Genomic DNA, 24,746 nt, shown 5'->3' on the forward strand with positions numbered 1-24,746 from the left:
GCGCCGGATGGGGAGGAATTGAGCGGAGAAAATCCCCGAGGTCGGCCTCAGTGACCGAGAGGTTCTAGGCTCACCAGTCTGGAAATGCGCGACCGCTATGGTCGCACATTGGAATCCTGCCTCCGGCATGGATGTGAGTGCTGTCCTTAGGTTAGTTAGGTTTAAGTAGTTCTAAGTTCTAGGGGACTGATGACCTTAGAAGTTAAGTCCCATAGTGCTCAGAGTCATTTGAACCATTTTTTGTTAATTAAATTTCCTACTTACGTGAATTCGTTTTCAGTACAAAGAAAAAAAAAGCCACTCTGTGTCGTCATGCTATCGAAACGTTTCGACCATTTTCTCCTCGTCATCTTCGTGGAAAAATGTCGGAGTCATGTTCAGTTCACTCCTTAAACTTGCAGGATCGTAGAATGCTCTGCCAAGGGCCCAATGGTTGCTCCAGTCGTGTGCCTTTCGAAGTGATTTCGCGGCCCCCGCCTGGAGGGCCATCCACGCGTTGATTCCTGGTGCTGCCTGTACGTTCCGCCTGCTGCTTCCAGCAGAGCTGCTCATGGGATGTGGTGAGAGGTGTGGTGTTACCCAAGGATTTCTACTAGCCCTCGTCTTTTTACCTACTTGATCTTCTGCTGCCTTCACTACTTCATCCATCAGAGCTACCCATTCTTCTTCTACTGTATTTCCTTCCCCCATTCCTGTCAATTGTTCCCTTATGCTCTCCATGAAACTCTGTACAACCTCTGGTTCTTTCAGTCTATCCAGGTCCCATCTTCTTAAATTCCCACCTTTTTGCAGTTTCTTCAGTTTTAATCTACATTTCATAACCAATTAATTGTGGTCAGAGTCCACATCTGCCCCTGGAAATGTCTTACAATTTAAAACCTGGTTCCTAAATCTCTGTCTTACCATTATAAAATCTATCTGATACCTTCTAGTATCTCCAGGATTCTTCCATGCATACAACCTTTTTTTATGATTCTTGAACCAAGTGTTAGCTATGATTAAGTTATGGTCTGTGCAAAATTCTACCAGGCGGCTTCCTCTTTCATTTCTCTCCCCCTATCCATATTCACCCACTATGATTCCTTCTCTCCCTTCTCCTACTCTCGAATTCCAGTCACCCATGACTATTAAATTTTCGTCTCCCTTCACTACCTGAATAATTTCTATTATCTCATCACACATTTCATCAATTTCTTCATCATCTGCAGAGCTAGTTGGCATATAAACTTGTGCTACTGTAGTAGGCATTGAACTTCGTGTCTATCTTGGCCACTACAATGCGTTCACTATGCTGTTTGTAGTAGCTTACCCGCACTCCTATTTTTTATTCATTATTAAACCTACTCCTGCATTACCTCTATTTGATTTTGTATTTATAACCCTGTATTCCCCTGACCAAAAGTCTTGTTCCTCCTGCCACCGAACTTCACTAATTCCCACTACATCTAACTTCAACCTATCCATTTCCCTTTTTAAATTTTCTAACCTACCTGCCCGATTAAGGGATCTGACATTCCACGCTCCGATCCGTAGAACGCCAGTTTTCTTTCTCCTGATAACGACGTCCTCTTGAGTAGTCCCCGCCCTGAGATCCGAATGGGGAACTATTTTACCTCCAGAATATGTTACCCAAGAGGACGCCATAATCATTTAACCATACAGTAAAGCTGCATGCCCTCGGGAAAAATTACGGCTGTAGCCCTTGCTTTCAGCCGTTCGCAGTACCAGCACAGCAAGGCCGTTTTGGTTAGTGTCGCAAGCCAGATCAGTCTATCATTCAGACTGTTGCCCCTGCAACTACTGAAAAGGCTGCTGCCCCTCTTCAGGAACCACACGTTTGTCTGGCCTCTCAACAGATACCTCCCGTTGTGGTTGCACCTACGGTACGGCCACCTGTATCGCTAAGGCACGCAAGCTTCCCCAAAAACGACAAGGTCCATGGTTCATGGGGAGGAGACATATGATAACAGCTGAAATCCGTACAGAGGTTGCAGCCAGAGTGTCACCACAAACAGTCACGAAAAGGCTACTAAAAGCAAGAATCAAGTCTCGAGTTGCCATGCTTCGTTTGTCGCTGAGAGTACACTCCAGATAATAGTTTGTTATCTGGGGACGCTGTCAAGTGCGTCATCGGTTGGAATTCTGTAGTGTTTCGCGATGAGTCTCGCTCTGTTTGTTCCGATCAGATCGACGACACGGTTTCCACAACGATTTTGTACAACTCTAGAAGCCACAATATGGGCTAGGTATCGAATAGGACGACATGTCGTTGATAGTGCGACGCCCGCTGCGCTGATGAGACAGGGACCAGGGGGAAACGTTTTACACCTATCCTCCTAACCAACAAGTTCGAGGTCCTGTGTTCCACTGAAACCGAGGTTGAGCCAGTGGGGACTCACTTCACCTCTTGGGAAACGTGCAGTGTATCACGCCAAGAAGAGTTAGACGCTTCAGGGCCGGGGCCAAGTACCTACGCCATAGGGAAATAAATGGGTCCGGAGTGCACTACACGCCAGAGGCTGCTACAAAGACGGCTTCCATTGCATACAAGAGCTTTTTAGATTAGTTGACTCTCCATCCAATACTGATGACGACTGCTGTTGCGTAGTAGACGTAGCAGTGTAACATCCAAATAAATGACCTATTAAAATCGTAGTGATTAGCTACCTAAACATCTGCAACGAAGTGCCAGAGTTTGAAGCACTCATAAAAAAAACAGTGAAGCTCACATAATACTAGGTACAGATAGGTGGTAAAGCCGGAAATAGACATCACAGGGGTTTTTGGCAAAAACGTAAGACTATATGTTAACGATAGGAAGATGGGAAATTGAGATGGTGTATTTGGTATAGAATTATAACTGGATTCTTCTATCAACCACTAGACTGAACTCCTGATATAAGCGAAACCTCTAGAGAAAACCTCACTTCCCTTGTACGTAATTTCTCCAGTCATACTGTCGAAAAACGGGTGGAATAATTACAGTCTTGTTAGCGGTGGGCGTGCAATACTGCGAAACACCACTAAATACCCTTCCCTGAAAACATCCCAGAACACACAATCCGGAGTCACATTCACAGTGGAAAATTATGGATCTAATGGCGACACTTACGCCTGAGTTCTTTGAGTATGTCCACATTGACAATGGTGTCAGTGACCATGAGATAGCTGTATCAATGGTCGTTACCAAAGTAGAAAACGCAATTCAAAGAAGTAGAAAGATCTATATGTTCAGTAAACTAGGTAAGAGGCAGCAGTGTCTTATTTCATTTAGCAACTTTTAACTCAATGGCTCAAATTTGAAAGAAAAGTTGACCTGCACTGGATAGAAATTTACCTTGCAGAACCACTCATAATGCGAGCTTTTCTTCTTGGTGTACAGTCACTACAAAAAAAAAAAAAAAAGAAAATTCAGAAACATAGAATATTGCATAATATGTGCCAAACAAAATATAAGGCTATAGATAGAAAGCTATTGAATGGAACACATTTAGCTGTCAAGAGGGTAATCCGTGACGCTGTCAGTGACAATCCTAGCGGAGTATTATCGAAAGAACTTTGACGCAACTGGAAAAAGATCTCATCAGACGTAGAGGCTGTTAGTGCCTCCAGATTTAGCGCCCAGACATTCACAGGCGATTGAGGAACTGAAATTTATGGTATGAAACCAAAAGAAGAAATTTTTATCTCAGTTTTCGAATATTGCTTCGTAAGCGAAATGTAGGAACATGGCTCCAGTTTGATTCTCGTACCATCGAAAAGATGAGTGTGATAGATATTTGACTCAATGGCGATGGGTAGCACCTGAAATTGTTAAAACTGATGAAAACCTTGGGATGCGACGGACGTCCATATCAGGTTGTATACTCAATTTCCGTATAAGTTAGCAACACTATTAACTACAATATATCATAGATCCGACGAAGATAGAACGATGCCTGATAGTTAAGGAAAGCACAGGTCACACGTGTCTACAAGAATCGTACGAAAGTGTTCCATTAAACTACAATCCAATATACTTGACAAACATTTCTTCTTGACTCTTAGAATACATTCTGCGTCCAATATAGAGAGGTATCTCGAACAGAATAACCTCCTCGGTGCCAACCAACTTGATATCTTGAAAGCCATGGACCAAGACAGCCGGATAGATGCAGCGTTTTTTGACTTCCATAAGGTATCTCATTCATAACCACACATACCTTCATTACCGGAGGTACTGTACGCTCATACGTGCCATCAAGCGAGATTTATGACTGGACTGAGGACTTCTTGGTGGGGAGGACAGAGAATGTTCTTAGATGGATGGACGTCAACAGATGTAGACGTATATATGTGCCCCAGGGAAGTATACTGGGACCCTGGTTCTTCATGCTACGTATTAATGACCATGCAAAAACATTAATACTAACGTCAAATACTTCGTGGGTGATGTAGTTATCTACAATAAAGTACTGTCTAAGAAAAGTTGGACAGATTTTCAGTCAGATCTTGATCAGATTCCATAACGATGTAGTTGGTTAGAAGAATCCTGGGCAATTGCATTCGGTCTACACAGGAAAATACACACAGACCACTCGTGCTACCAGTTATAGAATATTTCTCATGTATCTGTGATCCGGACTAATGGGACAAACCAGTGATATTGAACGGGTACAAAGAAGGCAGCACGAATGGTCACAGGTTTGTTTGATCCGTAGGAGAGTGTCACAGCGTTGCTGAAGGAACTGAATTGGCAGGTACTTCAAGACAGAAGCAAATATTCCTGAGAAAACCTACTTAGAAAGTAGTGATGAATCTGGGATTATACTACAGCGTGGAAAGCATGTCTCCTACAGGTATCGCAGAAAGCAAATTAGTCTGATTACAGAGTGCACAGAGGCGTTTAAGCAATAATTCTGATGTACCCTCGACCATAGACTTCACAGTGGTTTGGGAAGAGTTGATGTAGATGCAGATGTAGAGGGCTGATTTGGTAACAGTTGAGGCCACAACTATTGGAAGAGCTTATTCACACTCATGGGTTTGATGACGGACATAAATTTCGAATTTAATTAAAGCTTAATGATTAGATACCCATAATTTGCCGAATACCTCCACAATCAATATATATCACAGAAGTAAGTGTACAATGTGGGTGCCGCTAAAACAGACACGAGTCCCGATGTGATCAAGGGAGTTATATACTGTCGTATTAAAAATACACTATTAGACACATCGTCTAAGTGTATTTTAAATACGACAGTATGCCATCATAGGCACTGTATAACATCAAAAAAATTGATAATGGCACTGTAGAGCCGAAATCACGATCGTGTAAATGTAACAATGCAAATAAAAAACAGTCTAATGGCGGTACTAACTTTAAAGAAATGTACTTTGACTGTAGCCCCACATTATGAAAAAATTATTAACAGAATTTTTGGCGAATGGACAGAGAGTTTACATAAGAAAATATACCGTCAGAAAAACTGCAAGCGAACCACCTCTAATAACACAATATTAACAGATTTTTACCAACTGTGCCAGACGGATCCATTTACTAAAACATCACTACATGTCGACGTCCCTACCTATTGTAGGCGGAACACAAGAAGAAAATTCTTGCAACGACCTAATCAAGGAATACCAGTAGAAGATGATCAAGAAATCACGAAAACTGGTGCATTAAGCCGAGTGTACACCGTACATCTTAACAATGCTGAATGTTTCTGTCTCTGGATGTTGCACGAAATACGGGGACTAACAATTTTCACAGATGTTAAGACTGTCGACGGTTACCTATAGCTGACGTACAGAGAAACATGCCAACTCTTAAGATAACTGGAAAACGACAACCACTGGGAATTAACACTGCAAGAAGCCTCACTCTCAGCCTCAGCTGAACAAATGAGAGACTTACTCGCCATAATTCTATCAACATGTTACCCATCGAATCAAAAACAGCTATGGGACTCCTTCAAAGAGAGCAGGAATTATCATATACTGTACCATATCCGACAAGATCATCCTGAACGTTATCATCGAATTCAACTACGTTATCTTCAATGAAACACTTATTCATCTAGAGCATAGATGTTTAGCAATAAACAACCGGATCTCAGTATTACTTGGGATGCAATCACTACGAAAAGGCGGTATCAGTGTGCTAAAGTTTGAATTAACAAGGGAAAAAGCTACAAAACCAACGAACTACTTCCATACATTGCTCATAAAAGACCAGTCCTCAATGTCAATCGAAAGGAAATTTACAACGTTATCATGAATAGGATCGACAGCAACACTGATCCGACCGTAGTGGCCGAGCGGTTCTAGGCGCTTCAGTCTGGAACTGCGCAACCGCTACGGTCGCAGGTTCGAATCCTGCCTCGGGCATGGATGTGTGTGATGTCCTTAGGTTAGTTAGGTTGAAGTAGTTCTAAGTTCTAGGGGACTGATGACCTCATATGTTACGTCCCATAGAGGAAAAAAAAAAAACTGACGGCATTATTTACTTGGACACACGTGGCCTCACAGGGAAGATGTTTCATTGCCGACGGAAATACGTGCTAAACAACACATCGGTTTTGCACTCTTATCATCCGGCATTGCAGCCACACTTATGGAAGTAGGATGAATTGCCCATTCCGCCCTCCAACTACCGTTGAATATACCGATGAACAATTCCCGGTACGTAAATTCTCAGGAGCATCTGGATGTGGTGAACTTCTAAAGCACAGTAAAATTATCCTTTGGGACGAACGCGCAACGGCACATAAAAAGTCACTCGAAGCCATAGACAGAACATTACCAGATTTGCGAGGAATATCTCAAGTGATTGGAGGAGCTTTACTCATACTCTCAGGAGATTTTCGACAAACACTTCCAGTTATCCTCAAGTCAACATCAGCAGACGAGATCAGTGCATCCTTAAAACATCACGTCTCTGGCCACACATTAAAATACTTCGACTAACAAAACATGTGAGAGTTGAACTATCGAAAGACAAAATAACAGCACATTTTGCTCAACAAGTTTTGCAAATAGGTGAAGTCACATATCCTAATGACCAGACGACAGGCCTTATGAAACGCAACATGATTTCTGCAACATAGTCGCTGCTGAAAATGAACTCATCAACCAAATTAATCCAAATCATTTATTCGCGTACTGGCTATTACAAAGGGCCATTTTGGCAACTAAAAATAGTATTATAGGGCAGGGAGGGCTCTAGAGGCCTGGAGAAACCAGTCTCCCTAAGAGAGTAAACCCGATACAAATCTTGTCCCATCAGGTTGGGGGTTGATCGTGGGGTTAACAACTCCATATCTGAAAAAAGTGTTGTTACGAAACTCAAAGAGAGGAACAGCCGAACTGATGATACTGATGAAGAGCCCACGCAAGAAAAAGGACACCGCAAACGGAAAAATGATATACACTCTGCTACTTGGAATGTAAGAACATTGAACAAACCAGTAGCTCTACATGGACTCAAACAAGAGATGGAGAAATACCTTACAGGTGTAGCAGCAGTTCAAGAGGTCAGATGGAAAGGAGATGGCATCATAAGAAGTGGTAATTACACAATTATATATAGTGGAGGAGACAGTGGTATAGTCGGTGGTACTGGCTTTCTTGTAGACAATAAGTATAAAGGAGCAGTCATATATTTCAACCCTATCAATGAAAGTATATGTACTTTGAGAATGAAGGCCCACTTCTTCAACATCACTCTAGTATGTGTGTATCCACCCACAGAAGATGATGAGGATGAAGCGAAAGATGAGTTTTATGGTCGACTGGAACAGGAATTAGACGGCATGCCAAGGAATGTTGCAAAGATAGTAATGGGTGACTTCAATGCAAAAGTGGGAAAAGAAGAAGCCTTTAGAGAAACAATAGGGAACGGAAGCCGGCATTAGGTGTCAAATAAAACTGGACAGACTTACAGAGTTTGCCATGGGAAATTCAATGGTAGTGAAGAGTACATGGTTCCAGAGAAAGAACAGAAGGAAAGCCACATGGCGCTCGCCAGATGGCACTACTTTTAATCAAATTAAACGTATGGTAACCGACAGGGGACATGAGTCTGACATCCTTGAAGTTGATAGCTGCAGGATGCTGACTGCGATTTGGATCATTACATGGTATGAAATACAGACAACGAATAGCCGTCTATAGATCCAAAGGGAAGATGCAATGTTTCCAGATTGAAAGACAAGGGATTATCCGAAAAGTATGAAACAGAACTGCAGAAGGAGTGTGAGCCTAAACAAAGCCAAACTCTGGAAAGCATTGAAGGGTAGTGGAGTGTGATTAAAGTGGCTCTACAAGAAACTGCAGAAGAAGTTTTAGTTTTTGAAGAAAGGGTGAAAACGGAGGATCGTACGATGAACATTGTAAAAAGGCAGCGGAAGAGAGAAATGAGGCAAGAAAAAAAATGATAAACAGGGCAACAAGATCAAATACAGAAGAATTCTTGAAGAAAAGGAAACAGGCAGATAGGATTTCCGTCAATGTGTTTGAGAACTATTTTGCAGGAAGGGACAGGGTAATAGGAGACTTATTAAGAGATAAAGAAATACCTTACCTTGAAACTTCCTGGCAGATTAAAACTGTGTGCCCGACCGAGACTCGAACTCGGGACCTTTGCCTTTCGCGGGCAAGCGCTCTACCATCTGAGCTACCGAAGCACGACTCACGCCCGGTCTCACAGCTTTACTTCTGCCAGTATCTCGTCTCCTACCTTCCAAACTTTGCAGAAGCTCTCCTGCGAAACTTGCAGAACTAGCACTCCTGAAAGAAAGTTTGGAAGGTAGGAGACGAGATACTGGCAGAAGTAAAGCTGTGAGACCGGGCGTGAGTCGTGCTTCGGTAGCTCAGATGGTAGAGCGCTTGCCCGCGAAAGGCAAAGGTCCTGAGTTCGAGTCTCGGTCGGGCACACAGTTTTAATCTGCCAGGAAGTTTCATATCAGCGCACACTCCGCTGCAGAGTGAAAATATCATTCTAAATACCTTACCTTGTACGACACAACATGTTGCTATAGAAGGTTTGCACACACACACACACACACACACACACACACACACACAAACACACAACTGTTGGCATTTAATTAGGTATACTAAGATATTTGGATGAACTCTCCAGGCGCTACCGCTACAATTAGTTAAGTCAAATATGTGAAGATGATTTGACTTATATTAGCATTTCACTTCGATACACTCCGTTATTGTGCAGGTGAATGCCCGTGGTAACCATACTGTGCGCGCAGCTCAGTCTGACATCGTCACAAGTTATTCCCATCGATCGAGGCTAAATAATGTGAAGACACCGAACCTACATTATATAGGACGTGGATTAATATTCCACCACCCCCCGTCACCATACAGATTCAAGTTTCATGGGCTTTCCCTATATACCTTAACACAAATTTCGCAATAGTTCCTTCACTATAGCGTGACCAGTTGCCTTTCAGAATGAAGTTTGTACTCGACTGTAATCAAGTGACGTTACACCTTCCTACCTCCATTTTAGGTCTAATAATGTCTACAGGGTGAAACGTATTTAAACCGACAAACTCTGGGAGATTGTAGGGGACATCAAAACAATTATTTTTCCCTAATGTCATTTTTTCTTATGAGGAGTATTTAAACTGGTTGAGGAAGATTTCTCTGGCAGCAAATTAATTAAACCAACAAACACTTTTCCATTTTTTATGACAAAGAGACAACACATTAACACAACCCAATTTCAATTACAGTAGATTTTCAAAAATGCCTCCATTGACACGTAAACAAAGATTACACCGTCGGATCATGTTCTGTCTGACACGGGCAATGCCTCCATTGACACGTAAACAAAGGTTACACCGTCGGATCATGTTCTGTCTGACACGGGCAAAAACCCCAGGAGTACCCTGAATTGTTGCTCCTGCTGCTACTGTCCGGGCAACGAGATCCAGTCCAGAGGGGACATATCTGGGGATCGAGCAGGCCATGGTACAGGACCACCTCTGCCAATCCACGTTTCTGGGAACCGCCGGACCAGGAATCGACGCACACGACGACTGAAATGTGCCGGCGCCCCGTCATGTTGGAACCACCTGCGTTATCTTGTAGGGAACGGGATGTCTTCCAGCAATTCAGGCAATGCGCCTGCGAGAAAATTGTAATAGTGCCTGCCATTTAATGGCCTAGGTAGCAGATACGGCCCAATTAAACAGTCCCCAAAAACACCGACCCACACGTTAACGAAGAACCGCAGTTGATGAGCGCTAGTAACTGTGGCATGTGGGTTATCCTCACTCAAAACATGCGAATTGTGCATGTTGAAGACTCTATCATGCCAGAACTTTGCTTCATCGGTAAACAACACAGAGGATGGAAATGTAGGATGCATTTCACACTGTTCCAGGTACCACTGCGAAAACTGTGCTCTGGGTGGATAATCAACCGGTTCCAGGTTGTGGACACGATGTAAGTGAAATGGACGTAACTATTGTACTCGAAGGACTGTTCTTACATTCATTTGATTCGTCCCCATGTTACGTGCAATTGCACGAATACTGATTGAAGGATACCGCTCCCCGTACTGCAAGACAGCTTCCACCAATTGCCGCATTCTTACTGTGCGACGGTGTCCCTGTCCAGGTAATCTGCTAAATGACCCGGTCTCACGCAGACATTGGTACACAGCAGCAAAGGTCGTATGATGCAGGATACGGCGATTAGGATACTGTTATTGATAAACCCGCTGTGCAGCTCGTCCGTTGTGGTGCGCTACGTAGTACGCACCAACTACGTCAGTGTACTCACTCCAGGTTTATCGCTCCATTAGAAAACAGAGACAACGCACTGCTACACTGGTGAACAGCAGTTGTCTACAACTGAAGATCGTAATACGGCGTCTAACAACTGAATAGCGTAATATGGCCCCCACCGGTTTAAATAATCCTCAGAGGAAAAAATGACATTAGGGAAAAATATTTGTTTTGATATCCCCTACAACCTCCCAGAATTTGTCGGTTTAAATACTTTTCACCCTGTATGTTAATAGTATCCTTACGATTACTGACCCGAGTTGTTCATTTTATTGTACAATATTTTTGTGTACGATATTTCACTACCAACGCACTCGTCTTTGTAGGGTTTTGTTACTCTTTTGCTGCATCTTGCAGTCGAGTTCGACTCCCGGAATTTGCAACGCCGTCCAATGTATTACGCATTATAATACAGATCACTGCATCTGAAGAGGACGACTTGGACGGTTCCCAAAATATCGAATAGAAGAATGGAATAGACAATTCGGCACAACATCTGGAAGAACACACACCTAATCAGTGACGCTGGGAAAACCCGGAAGATGGGCCTAGGCGCTAGCAGGTGAGAGGTGAGGCGGCAGTCGTACTCACGACGAGGTTAAAGATGTTGAGCGGCAGCCAGCTGACGCAGAAGATGAGCGCGATGGAGTAGAGCAGGGCGTTGGTGCGCCGCATGCGCCGGTCGTCCTTGCCCTTGCGGGCGCGCGTCGACGCCGCGTACTGCAGCCCGCCTCCGCCGCCCCCAGCAGCGCCTCCAGCGCCGCCCCCGGCACCCCGTCCGTTCGCTGCAGACGTGCCCGGCGCGCTGCCGCACCGCGACACCATCGAGGCGGGATTCACGTACCTGTCAACACGACGCACAGTGAGTGCACTACCAAATACTGTGCTACTAGTAACCGATTCGCTTGGTAACTTGCTGTCCTATAAACGTAGGAAGTATCTTGCATAAAAGCAAAATGGCAAGCTGTACTCATAGTTGCTCTTACAATAACGAACCATAACATTATGACCAACCGCTTAATGGGTTTCAGATTTGGTCGCGAAGACACCAACGTGCTTTCAGTATCATTCTCCACCAACCGCTGTAACTCGATTCTAGCCTTGTGACACGCACAGTTATCTTGATGGAACACACCTCGTCATCGTGAGAGACATCAATCAGGATGATGGAAGCTCGACGACAACGGTCACGTAATCCACAGCTGTTATAAAGTCTTCGATTACAACCACAGGCCCGATGGAAGTGCGAATGAGTAACTCCCATTGCGTAATACTGCTCCCACGGACCTCAGTCAATGGTGCGGTGCATGTCTCGAGATTCCATTCAACTGATTGACGGCGTATTTGGACATGAGCTGTTGTACCAAGAAATGTGATTCATTTGGTGAGGCGACGCTGTTCCATTTATCTACGATCCAGTCCCGATGGTCCGTGCTCACTGCGATCGTAACTGAGAATGTCGTTGGGTGAACTTGGGAACAGGTTCGGATCATCTGCTGCGGAGCCCCATGTTCAACAAGATGAGTTGAACGGTGTGCTCCGTAACAGCCTTTCGCAGCATTCTATTCTGTCACCAGACCTACTACTCACTGCTGCCGATTGCGCTTTACAGAGGGGGCAAACTTCCGTCCTCGACCTGTACATCCAACACCTTGTCATTTAATTGTAATTTGACCGTCCTTCAGCCAATCACGACAGTAGCACGGGAACAGTCGACCAGATCTGCCGTTTCCGAGATGCACATTACCATGCACTGGACCTTGACAATGTACCATTTGTCAAAGCCGATTATGTCACTGACTTTCGGAATATGCTCCCCTATCGTCGCTATAACAATCCGCTTTCCTCTTTGCTCTGCTCACATAATTTCCTTACCGCTTCGCCACCAGGAGACATTCAATCATGTGATGGGCTGTGATCATAAGCTTTTGGCTCAACAGCGTGTTTTTTTTCTTTTATTATGAATTTGGCCAGCTATGGACCGCATACAACTTAAGACTTATGGTGTTTCTTTTTCTTCCGTTCTTCCCAGTACTTCATCATTTGCTCGCCAACTGCTCGTCTCTGCTCATCTGTCCACACTCTCTTGGGTCGAGGTTTTGGCGCATCTTCTTCATAGTTTGCGTTTTCTATAAATAGCCTAAAGTTATTCCTGTCACGTATTTTTTCTTCTGTAACACCTATTTTGTTGGCATCTTATTTTACTGCTTCTATCCATCCTACAGTGTTTTTAAGCTTACTAACGTAATTAAAAATTTTCTTTGTAATCCGTGTTTCTTCCATTCTTTTTAATTGTCCATAAAATTTTAGCCGTCTCGTCCTCATTGTATCCGTGATCTTTTCCGTACTTTTGTATAGGTCTTCATTTCTCCTTTTAATCCACCTATTTTCCTTGTTTTTCTCAGGACCTAGAATTTTTCTTAATATTTTCCTCTCTTTTTTTCTAGTTCTCTTAATTCGCCTTTCTTATTTAATGTTAGGCACTCTGATCCATATGTTAGCCGTCTCTTCCTCATTGTATCCGTGATCTTTTCTGTACTTTTGTATAGGTCTTCATTTCTCCTTTTAATCCACCTATTTTCCTTGTTTCTCTCAGGACCTAGAATTTTTCTTAATATTTTTCTCTCTTTTTTTCTAGTTCTCTTAATTCGCCTTTCTTATTTAATGTTAGGCACTCTGATTCATATGTTAGCCGTCTCTTCCTCATTGTATCCGTGATCTTTTCTGTACTTTTGTATAGGTCTTCATTTCTCCTTTTAATCCACCTATTTTCCTTGTTTTTCTCAGGACCTAGAATTTTTCTTAATATTTTCCTCTCTTTTTTTCTAGTTCTCTTAATTCGCCTTTCTTATTTAATGTTAGGCACTCTGATCCATATGTTAGCCGTCTCTTCCTCATTGTATCCGTGATCTTTTCTGTACTTTTGTATAGGTCTTCATTTCTCCTTTTAATCCACCTATTTTCCTTGTTTTTCTCAGGACCTAGAATTTTTCTTAATATTTTCCTCTCTTTTTTTCTAGTTCTCTTAATTCGCCTTTCTTATTTAATGTTAGGCACTCTGATCCAGATGTTAGCCGTCTCTTCCTCATTGTATCCGTGATCTTTTCTGTACTTTTGTATAGGTCTTCATTTCTCCTTTTAATCCACCTATTTTCCTTGTTTTTCTCAGGACCTAGAATTTTTCTTAATATTTTCCTCTCTTTTTTTCTAGTTCTCTTAATTCGCCTTTCTTATTTAATGTTAGGCACTCTGATTCATATGTTAGCCGTCTCTTGCTCATTGTATCCGTGATCTTTTCTGTACTTTTGTATAGGTCTTCATTTCTCCTTTTAATCCACCTATTTTCCTTGTTTTTCTCAGGACCTAGAATTTTTCTTAATATTTTCCTCTCTTTTTTTCTAGTTCTCTTAATTCGCCTTTCTTATTTAATGTTAGGCACTCTGATCCATATGTTAGCCGTCTCTTCCTCATTGTATCCGTGATCTTTTCTGTACTTTTGTATAGGTCTTCATTTCTCCTTTTAATCCACCTATTTTCCTTGTTTTTCTCAGGACCTAGAATTTTTCTTAATATTTTCCTCTCTTTTTTTCTAGTTCTCTTAATTCACCTTTCTTATTCAATGTTAGGCACTCTGATCCATATGTTGCTTGTGTCCTAATAACTGAATTATAATGTTTAATCTTTGCTTGTATGGATATTGATTTCTTATTGTAGTAGTTTTGTGTTAATTTATATGCAAATTCCAACTTTTTTATTCTTTCTTTATTTGTTGTGTTATCCAGTCCATTGGCTTGGATCCACTCCCCCAGGTATTTGAATCTATCAACTGTTTTAATTTTTCCATACTTTGTTTTCATAAACTTTTCTGTATTATGTTTGTGTTCTATATACTTGGTTTTTTCGTAGGATATTTTTAGCCCAGTCTTTTCAGCAATCTCGTGTAACATATCAAGCATAACTGTTGCGTCTGTTCGGTTTCCAGTTATCAATGCCATATCATCCGCAAAGGCTAAACATTTTACTTCAAATTTGTTCTTTCCTTGGCCCATGCTTATACCCTTTGTGCCTCTGTTTTTCAACAGCGTGTATATATAAAGGTTTCATTTTTTAACTAGCCAGTAGTTGAAATATCGCTTTAATATGTGATATTGAACTAACCGCTTTGTATTAATGTATCAGTGTTAGGAAACCAAATTTTTTATTCATTTTCGTCGGTTAGTCACTGAAAGAGCAGACCTTAACTCAAAAACACAAAACCTCCCCTCAGAGTTCCCTCTATAACGGCAACAGAGTAGTTGGCAATGGCCCACATCGCCCTTTCTCTCGTTCCATTGCCCCATCGAGGAAAACGAGTACAGCAGGGCGAAACAACAACGATCGCACCTTGCGCCAGGATAGTTGGGACATTTGTACAAGGACTCGGGGGTGTTTGTGTTGCCCTCCTGATCACCTCTTCTCTGTCCTATTGGAGGGTCAGGGACGCCGTCACGAGAGATTTGTGGGTATCGGAACCGTCCACAAACACTGAAATGAGTTATGGTGTTTAGTTCAGCGGCCATTGATCTGGATATCTCTCCTACTTATTCGACGTCTGATGGAGACCACCATATCAATGGAGAACACCATAGCAACCATCGCCGCCATCACTGCACAAGGGGACGCTTCAAGCAAGCAGACAGATGACTGCTTAAGAATGTATGTACAACAGAGAGTAATTCTTAAGCACCTGATACAGAGTGCCTGATTTGATCGAACTTGTGTCGCTGCATTAGACGCTTGTCCATGGTGATGCCGGGATTACGTGCCGTATCGTCCCAGGCAACTGCTCAGTCGACGACGCAGATCTGCTGAAGGATGTCGTAGAAGGGGTGGCAGTGCGCTCGTATCAAACGAAAACCTTAGCATTTTGCAGCGGTCATCTAGGAAAGCGAAGATAAAGTAAAAGAAAATGGCCGAAAGTTACGAATCTCCATTTTCTCTACTGCCATTCCAGTGACAATGAGTTTGCCATAATCGGGATCAGTGATTTAAAACATGATAGTAGACTGGAAGTCGACTCTTCTTCATTACAAGTCTTTCGACTGGATGAAAAGACCTTGGGAGAGTTATCCAATTCTCGTGGCAGAATTGACAAACAGACTAGCCAAAACATTATGTCCACCTGCTTAATAGCTTGTTTATCCGTCTTTTGAAATAAACACATCACTGATCCTGCGTGCCAGGGATCCGACAGTATGTTGATAGGTTTGCAGAGATATTTGGGATTAGATGTGTACGGACAGGTAATGTAATTCCCTTAAATAACGGACCGCTGCCTTGCCAAAACGATGATTAACGGACCGCTGCTTTGCCAAAACGATGATGGTGCCAGATAGCGACACAGATGGGTTTCATAAGATTTACGTCAGGCGCGCTTGATCTCCGAGACATCAACGGGAGTTCACTATAATGCTCCTCAAACCACTGTAATGCGGTTCTGATTCCGTGACACGGACAATTATACTGCTGAGAGATGACATCACCGTTAGGGAAGACATCGAGCATGGAGGAATGTAGGTGGTTCGCAGGTGTCAGCGTGTCTCCGATTGCTACCACAAATCCGATGCAAGCGCAGGAGAATGTCTCCCGCAGCGTAACACTGCTCCCACCAGAGTGCGTCCGTGGCACGCTGCACGCTTCGAGCCGACGTTCACCTCAATGACGGCGTTGGTGGAGACGACCACCAGGCGGCATCCAACAACGCGGTGGGCAGTGGTCATAATGTTTTGGCTCGTCCGTGTATGTCAGCAGCAAGGCCGCGCTGATGGACTGATGTCGGAATCGACAACGGATCTTTGTTGTCAATTTTCTTCATCCCTGTTTATCTACCTATTTTAAGGATTGCAGTCTTTCTCCCAATTCATATTGAGTTTTGCTTGTTATGCTTTACTTTTGGATTGTTTTCTTGGTGATCCAGTTTTTATTTTTTGTGCCATCATGTGATGTGTGGAGTTACATATCCGGTAGAGCGGTGCGTAGCCGTATGCCTGCCTAGCCGATGTATTATTGTGTATTATTGTGTTAAACAAACAACGATTTAGTAATTAAGAATATGAAAATGCGGGAATTTTTATCTGTCTGTGGATGTCACGAGTGTTTAGGTACGTCGAATCTCTTCAAGGTGCTGCGGTGATCGCAGTATCACCACGAGACTAGGTAGCTGCATGGGCTCTGTGTGTGTGTATGTGTGTGTGTTTGTGTGTGTGTGTGTGTGTGTGTGTGTGTGTGTGTGGTCGTTCAAGTTTGGACTAACACAACACACCAGCGAATACATGCCGGCAACGTGACAATACGGTATCACGTCAGAAAGAAAGAGAAGATGAGGTGTTATTAATGTCAGAACGTGTGTGCTGATACATAGATTGTAAAGTACTGAATGGAAGAAGTTTTTATTTCTTTATGAAAATACTAAGTTTGTTGCAGAGGAAATGCTATTGTATTAATAAATAAAAATTCAGTATATATTGTTACGTTTAGATTTCGGCATAATCAAGATTGCATCCGCGAACAAGTCCATCACGATAGCATAGGCGTGGTTAGAAGATAAAGTAATTTCAGAAGCAGACATTCAGTACCACGAGAAGCTCTAATCTGAAGAAGCGAAACATTACAGGTGCAGTTCAGCGTTGCCAAGCACGAGGTACGACCATCTTGTAAACGTCGAAGGTATAATATTTGTCTGGGCGCCTTGATACTGATGTTGCTGGTCATGCGTTCCTCTGCAGAGTGATAGCGCAGTCTCACGGAAGAGGGCACGAAGATATTGAAAGGCAGCAAGTTGGTGGACGATAGCTGTAGCCGACCACGGCGGCTATGGCTTTCACTGTCACTTGGCGGTCCTGGATAACGAGTGCATCCACCAGCTGGACGACGTCATAGGTAATGCAGTGCGGTGCTCCAGACCGTGCATCATCGGCTAACGACACACGTCCTTTCCTGAAGCGCCTGAGACACGCCTTGACCACTGCAATGGACATGCAGTGTTCGCTGTACACTTATGACACTCGTCGATGAATGTCCGTTCATCCCACTCCTTCTGCTGTCGGAAAACGAACAGCACTTCTTTGTTCGTCTTCTGACACCTCCGTGTCACTGTTTGCACTGCGCCTGGCAGCGTTGGACGATTGATGCATGCTTTTGCCAGCTCTGTATAGTTACGTGACGTACACGCGTGCCCTCTAGCGACGGGCTGTGAACTTCCACGCTCTGGTCGGAATCACACCTCATTACACACCCCACGATATTACCCTTCTGTCTGCGGTCTGCGCATTCGAGATTCCAGCTCGTTTCTTTTTGAACGCCCCTGATTATTGCGTCATCTGAAAAAATACTTTCTTTCGTCGTTTCTTGTCCGAGTATTCTGTGGAGTTTAGAGCCCATTCACTTGCTTTTCAGAGGCTTTACTCCATATCATCTCGAAGTATCCGAATACAGAGAATTATGTAATATCATGCCGAGGTGTTAAAGCACTACGCGGATCCTCTATGATCTCATAGCTTTCCCCATCTGCTCCTATTCCTCGAACATATCCGCATCCTCTACACCTCCCGCCGTCTTGAATCCCCTCACCCCCTGGTTGCTCCTCTCCTCTCCCATCCCCGCCCCCTGCCACGTCTTCACCGTTGTGTCCCCCCTACCCTCCATCTCTACACCCTACATCTCCTTTCCCAAGGTGGCTTCCATCAGCTCCCCCTCCCGGATGATGCCCTCTCTCCATCCATTTATCCTTCCTATCAACTCTGATTCTCAACCCCCCCTCCTTTCCTCCGTCCTTTCCCTGGGCTCCCTCTTCCTCCCCCCTTCCATCCTGTGTTTTCTCCCCGCCTATCATCTCATTTTTCTCCCCCTCCCCCCGAGTCCTTTTGTACTCCCCTCCTCTGCCTTCCCCAATCCCTGGCCCGTCTGCTCAGCACCCCCCCACCCCTCTTATGGATCCTCCTCTTCCATCGGCTCATTTCCCCCCTCCCCCTTCATTTTTCCTCTCCTTCCCCCCCCCCCCTCCTTTTTATCCCGTCATCTGACCAGATTCCCCCACCTGCTCTCGGGTGTGGTATGTCGTATTTGTGCCAACTTTTAGCGCAGTGTTTAAGTGAGTATTCGGTTAATAATTGTTGATGATTGGTTCATTCTTTAATGTTTATGTCTAGTTTTGTTTTTATGGTTGTGCGTCCTTCCACAGTGTTGCGAACAGAAATCATGCTGTCGCTGGGTGTGCTTTTTATATCTCTTGCGAACAGAACCCAGATTGTCGCCGTGTTTTTTTTTAATTGTCTGTCTATTGTTTTTATGCTTCCTCTGTGTTTTATTAGCTTCATCGACCCTGTGTTTTATGTTTTACGCTCCAGAATTTTCTGCCATTTTTACCTTTAATTCACCGATTTTATCGCCAACTGTTATTATTTTTTATTATCTTCCTCTTTTTAAAAAATTCTGTAGGCCGAAGAGCGGCGTAATAAGCTGCTGCCAGCCCGCCCCCTTTAGGGGGAATCGAAACCCAATAAAGGAAAAAAAAATTAAAGCACTGTCTAGGTTATACTGAGAGCAGGGAACAGAATGGTTGGTCTTCTATAAGCGGTTTCTTGATTTCTACGTCGTATTGTCACCACGTTAGACACTCGTCCAACGTGACTCCAAGACAACGAGCCAGGTCGCCCCAGGGAACTGTCATCCCAACGATGCCGATTCGTTGAAGGTCCGCAGGAAGCAGTCGTCGGGAGATAACGATAGGCACGGTTTGGTCGCTTTCAAAAGGGGCCGCCACTTGACGTTCCAGGCGCCAAGTTCGTCGTCACAGCCACTCTCCAGTCGGCGCTGGAGGAGGTGTTGGCCCTCGCTAGGGTGAAGACCACCCCGTCACTGCGCACGGCACCAGCTGCAAGCGATCTGTCCTAGCTGAGTCAGCCTTATACACGATAGGCCCGAGAACCGGTTCTTTTGGCACACTAGCACGGATGCAGCATTCAGTAGACGTGTAGTTTTGCGTCCCATATGGATCCTATGGTTTGTGGGATAAATATGGAGCAGCCGAACGTGTGACATCAGTGACTAGTGCACGAAGCGCTTGCACAAGAGTTTTTCCGAGAACCTGGAGCGACTCCTCACTCTATTCCCGCCCCGATGTCGGGATTTACTCACTATCCATCTGTCCAGTAATTCCAGCGTTACTGACTGCGTATCCTGCTTCATTTTCGTTCTCTGGTATAGTTCTCTAGAATACACGCTGTAAACTACTGATCTTGGTCTGTTACAAGTTAACTTCATCAAATGTAATGGTTCCTCCATTATTTATAACTTGCCACCTCGAGGGTTCCTTGCAATTTCATTCACTTTAATGTCCTTCCTAGAAGGAACAGGTTGTGTATGTACGACATGATTTATCAGTTCTTGACATCTTCATTCGATTATTTTTGTCAGGATGCTATTAGTTCACTGATCCTTCGGAAGACTGGTGATTCTTTCCGTCCATGTTATAAGCGGCGATCAAAATATTTCCGTTTGTAGGCCACAAAGTCAAGGATCGGTATGCCATTCATGGCAAATGGCTGTGAGTATTAAGGCAATCATTCCACAGACACATCAGGTTCAGAACACTTAGTAAAACACCGTGTTCTGCTATATGGAGAAGTACGTAACTGCCTGCTGCACATCCCCTTTTATCCGCGACCGAACGCGTGAGAATCCCATCGGGAGAGATCGAGCAGATGCCAGAGTGTCTTCCGTTTCAGTTGGCGTAGCTTCTGCACTACAAAATTTGCGATATGAGGACGTGTGTTATCAGGAAGCAGCAGCACCCACTGTCGCACCATTCCACTATGGTGGTTACCGACAGACATGCTGCCCCGGACACGTCCTTCGTTCTCCGATGGATGTCTACCAGAGTTTGTCCTTCAGCAGTAAGAGAAAGAACAGCAGCACGTTTGGCCTGTGTGGACGCATTTGGTAATAACGTGACCATATTTCACGTGTCAGGATTACCACACACAAGCTGGAAAGAGGCGAATGCACACTAATCCCTTATTGGTTGTACACCGCATCGGAGTCGCGCTACTTTGCATATACCCGGAAGCAACGCCCTGACACGGAAATTTTTTTATCTTTTCTTGTACTTTAACTGTCATCTCCAGCACCAACCATCCTAATAACCCATTTATGAATACGGATAACTAGGCGTTTTATCTTTCCAGAGAGGCATCTCTTTCAGGTAAGTGAAAGTCCCTCTACTATATCTAAGTAAAAGATAAAAATTGTCTCTCCACAGGGCTATCCACAACTTTTTTGAAGTTTCTGAACACAGCTACATTAAAAAGAGAGAGATACAGTATATCTCAAAAATTTTAACTCACTTTACGGGTTTCTGTATGAGCACCGTTTGTAACACACCAAATGTCAAAATGCACGTGCAGTTAAGTATTGTCGATGACACGTGTTGCAGGGGAAGGCACGACAGCAACCTGCTTTAGAAATCTGTTTATTGGTTTGCCTATCTGCAGACGCGAACTAAAGCAATGCCTCAGTATGGAGCAAATGATTTCTCCATTCTTTCAAACGCGTTTTACACCTGCCCACTAGTGCAGCTAAGCCATTATGCGTTTTATGAGTAGAAACTTGGAAAGAGGCTGTATCCAATCATATCTGTCATTTGTAGGGTTCCGTAACTCGATCGGTAAAAACGAAACCCCTGTAGTGTCAGTTTGTTGTCCGTGTGTCCCTCCGACAATCTGTTAAAAACTCACTTTCTCAGGAATTGGTAGATGACTCAAGTTGAGATTTATGTTGCATACAAAGGTCGATGCTTCCTTGGAAGAGTAAAATACTGAAGTTCTCAGAGTAAAAACAGTCTTGGTTGCCAAATTATGTAATACCAGTGGCACGTTTCACCCTTTTGGGGCATTATAAGATACCTCGAAAGGATGAAACGCACATTAAATAATTTCGCAACCAAGACTGTTTTTATTCCGTAATAATTCGAAACTGTTTGCTGTACCACCCTGCCACAAATGGAATGGAATAATTTTTAAGCTGAAAGTTCTTCGGGAATGCAATCGAAATATACGGCAATTTATGTCACATATCTTGATACTCACGAACACCCTATCAAAACCTGTAGGTTACTTCCAGATGATCCAGAATCATAAGTTTCACTAGGAGCGTTATTTCACAGTGCAACTATAGGAAAAATCCCAAAATTGTTAATCTGTAATTCTATCGCACGAATGTAACTTTGTTTTGTCATTTATTGTCTAACTGTCTGTCAGTCGGTCTGTTCAGACCCACCTTTTTCTCAGGAACAGGCACTCGTAACAAGTTTAAATGTATGTGAAATACGAAGGTTTGTACTCTCTTGACGGTCGATTAAATGTAAGCTGCTGAGTCAAAGCAGTCAACAGATACTGCCATTTATGTCACATATTCTGACATTCGCAAACTCACTCATTAAAACCTATAGGGTACTTCCCGTTATCCACAATCACAGTAAAAGTAAAGAAAAAATTCGTAAGTCCGTTACTTTGTACAAGGGCCGTTCAAAAAGAAACGAGCTGGAGGCATAATTAGAGAAACCATTACCTGTATGTTAGAAGTATTGACCCTGGTTGTTGAGACACTTGTCCCACTGAGACACAAGAGGGTGAATGGCTGTCTCATCAAATTCCGCGGCTGCGATGTTCGACAGTTGAGCATTTACAGCTGGAAGTCGTCGTCCGAGGTGAATCGTTTGCCCCTCAGAGCCTTTTTAAGGGGACCGAAAATGACGTAATCACAGGGAGAGAAGTCCGGAGTGTATGGAGTTTGGCCGAGAACCTCCCATTTGAATTTCTGCAGGGGTGCCACGACTGTGTTGGCCGTATGAGGCTTTGTACTGGCTTGCAGCAGAATGGCCTCATGGGTGAGACTACATGGCCGATTTGATTTTATCCCTTGGCGAATGGTGGTCTAGGTTTGCGAGTAACGCTGGGCGTTCACTGTTGTCCCATGCTGCAGGACGTGAATCACGTTGTTGTTGTTGTGGTCTCCAGTCCTGAGACTGGTTTGATGCAGCTCTCCATGCTACTCTATCCTGTGCAAGCTTCTTCATCTCCCAGTACCTACTGCAACCTACATCCTTCAGAATCTGCTTAGTGTATTCATCTCTTGGTCTCCCCCTACGATTTTTACCCTCCACGCTGCCCTCCAATACTAAATTGGTGATCCCTTGATGCCTCAGAACATGTCCTACCAACCGATCCCTTCTTCTGGTCAAGTTGTGCCACAAACTTCTCTTCTCCCCAATCCTATTCAATACTTCCTCATTAGTTATGTGATCTACCCATCTAATCTTCAGCATTCTTCTGTAGCACCACATTTCAAAAGCTTCTATTCTCTTCTTGTCCAAACTATTTACCGTCCATGTTTCACTTCCATACATGGCTACACTCCATACAAATACTTTCAGAAATGACTTCCTGACACTTAAATCTATAGTCGATGTTAACAAATTTCTCTTCTTCAGAAACGCTTTCCTTGCCATTGCCAGTCTACATTTTATATCCTCTCTACTTCGACCATCATCAGTTATTTTGCTCCCCAAATAGCAAAACTCCTTTACTACTTTAAGTGTCTCATTTCCTAATCTAATTCACTCAGCATCACCCGACTTAATTCGACTACATTCCATTATCCTCGTTTTGCTTTTGTTGATGTTCATCTTATATCCTCCCTTCAAGATACCATCCATTCCCTGCAACTGCTCTTCCAAGTCCTTTGCTGTCTCTGACAGAATTACAATGTCATCGGCGAACCTCAAAGTTTTTATTTCTTCTCCATGGATTTTAATACCTACTCCAAATTTTTCTTTTGTTTCCTTTACTGCTTGCTCAATATACAGATTGAATAACATCGGGGAGAGGCTACAACCCTGTCTTACTCCCTTCCCAACCACTGCTTCCCTTTCATGTCCCTCGACTCTTATTACTGCCATCTGGTTTCTGTACAAATTGTAAATAGCCTTTCGCTCCCTGTATTTTACCCCTGCCACCTTTAGAATTTGAAAGAGAGTATTCCAGTCAACATTGTCAAAAGCTTTCTCTAAGTCTACAAATGCTAGAAACGTAGGTTTGCCTTTCCTTAATCTTTCTTCTAAGATAAGTCGTAAGGTCAGTATTGCCTCACGTGTTCCCATTTTTCTACGGAATCCAAACTGATCTTCCCCGAGGTCGGCTTCTACTAGTTTTTCCATTCGTCTGTAAAGAATTCGTGTTAGTATTTTGCAGCTGTGGCTTATTAAACTGATTGTTCGGTAATTTTCACATCTGTCAGCACCTGCTTTCTTTGGGATTGGAATTATTATATTCTTCTTGAAGTCTGAGGGTATTTCACCTGTTTCATACATCTTGTTCACCAGATGGTAGAGTTTTGTCAGGACTGGCTCTCCCAAGGCCGTCAGTAGTTCCAATGGAATGTTGTCTACTCCGGGGGCCTTGTTTCGACTCAGGTCTTTCAGTGCTCTGTCAAACTCTTCACGCAGTATCGTATCTCCCATTTCATCTTCATCTACATCCTCTTCCATTTCCATAATACTGTCCTGAAGTACATCGCCCTTGTATAGACCCTCTATATACTCCTTCCACCTTTCTGCTTTCCCTTCTTTGCTTAGAACTGGGTTTCCATCTGAGCTCTTGATGTTCATACAAGTGGTTCTCTTATCTCCAAAGGTCTCTTTAATTTTCCTGTAGGCAGTATCTATCTTACCCCTAGTGAGACAAGCCTCTATTTCCTTACATTTGTCCTCTAGCCATCCCTGCTTAGCCATTTTGCACTTCCTGTCGATCTCATTTTTGAGACGATTGTATTCCTTTTTGCCTGCTTCATTTACTGCATTTTTATATTTTCTCCTTTCATCAATTAAATTCAATATTTCTTCTGTTACCC

At 43.5% G+C, this 24,746-nt stretch overlaps 1 protein-coding gene across 1 annotated transcript in view; it reads right to left on the reverse strand.

Annotated features, from left to right (window-relative positions):
- Positions 1-24,746, reverse strand: part of LOC126101469 (neuropeptide F receptor-like) — a gene marked incomplete at its 5' end in the record, with an annotated part of 406,925 nt that overhangs the window by 297,188 nt on the left and 84,991 nt on the right. The window contains one exon of the mRNA XM_049912119.1: positions 11,394-11,646. Coding sequence (XP_049768076.1) covers positions 11,394-11,646 — 253 coding nt within the window. The remainder of the gene's footprint in view (positions 1-11,393; positions 11,647-24,746) is intronic.

The sequence above is a fragment of the Schistocerca cancellata genome, chromosome 9 (genome assembly GCF_023864275.1).
Source record: "Schistocerca cancellata isolate TAMUIC-IGC-003103 chromosome 9, iqSchCanc2.1, whole genome shotgun sequence".
Taxonomy (NCBI): Eukaryota; Metazoa; Arthropoda; class Insecta; order Orthoptera; family Acrididae; genus Schistocerca; species Schistocerca cancellata.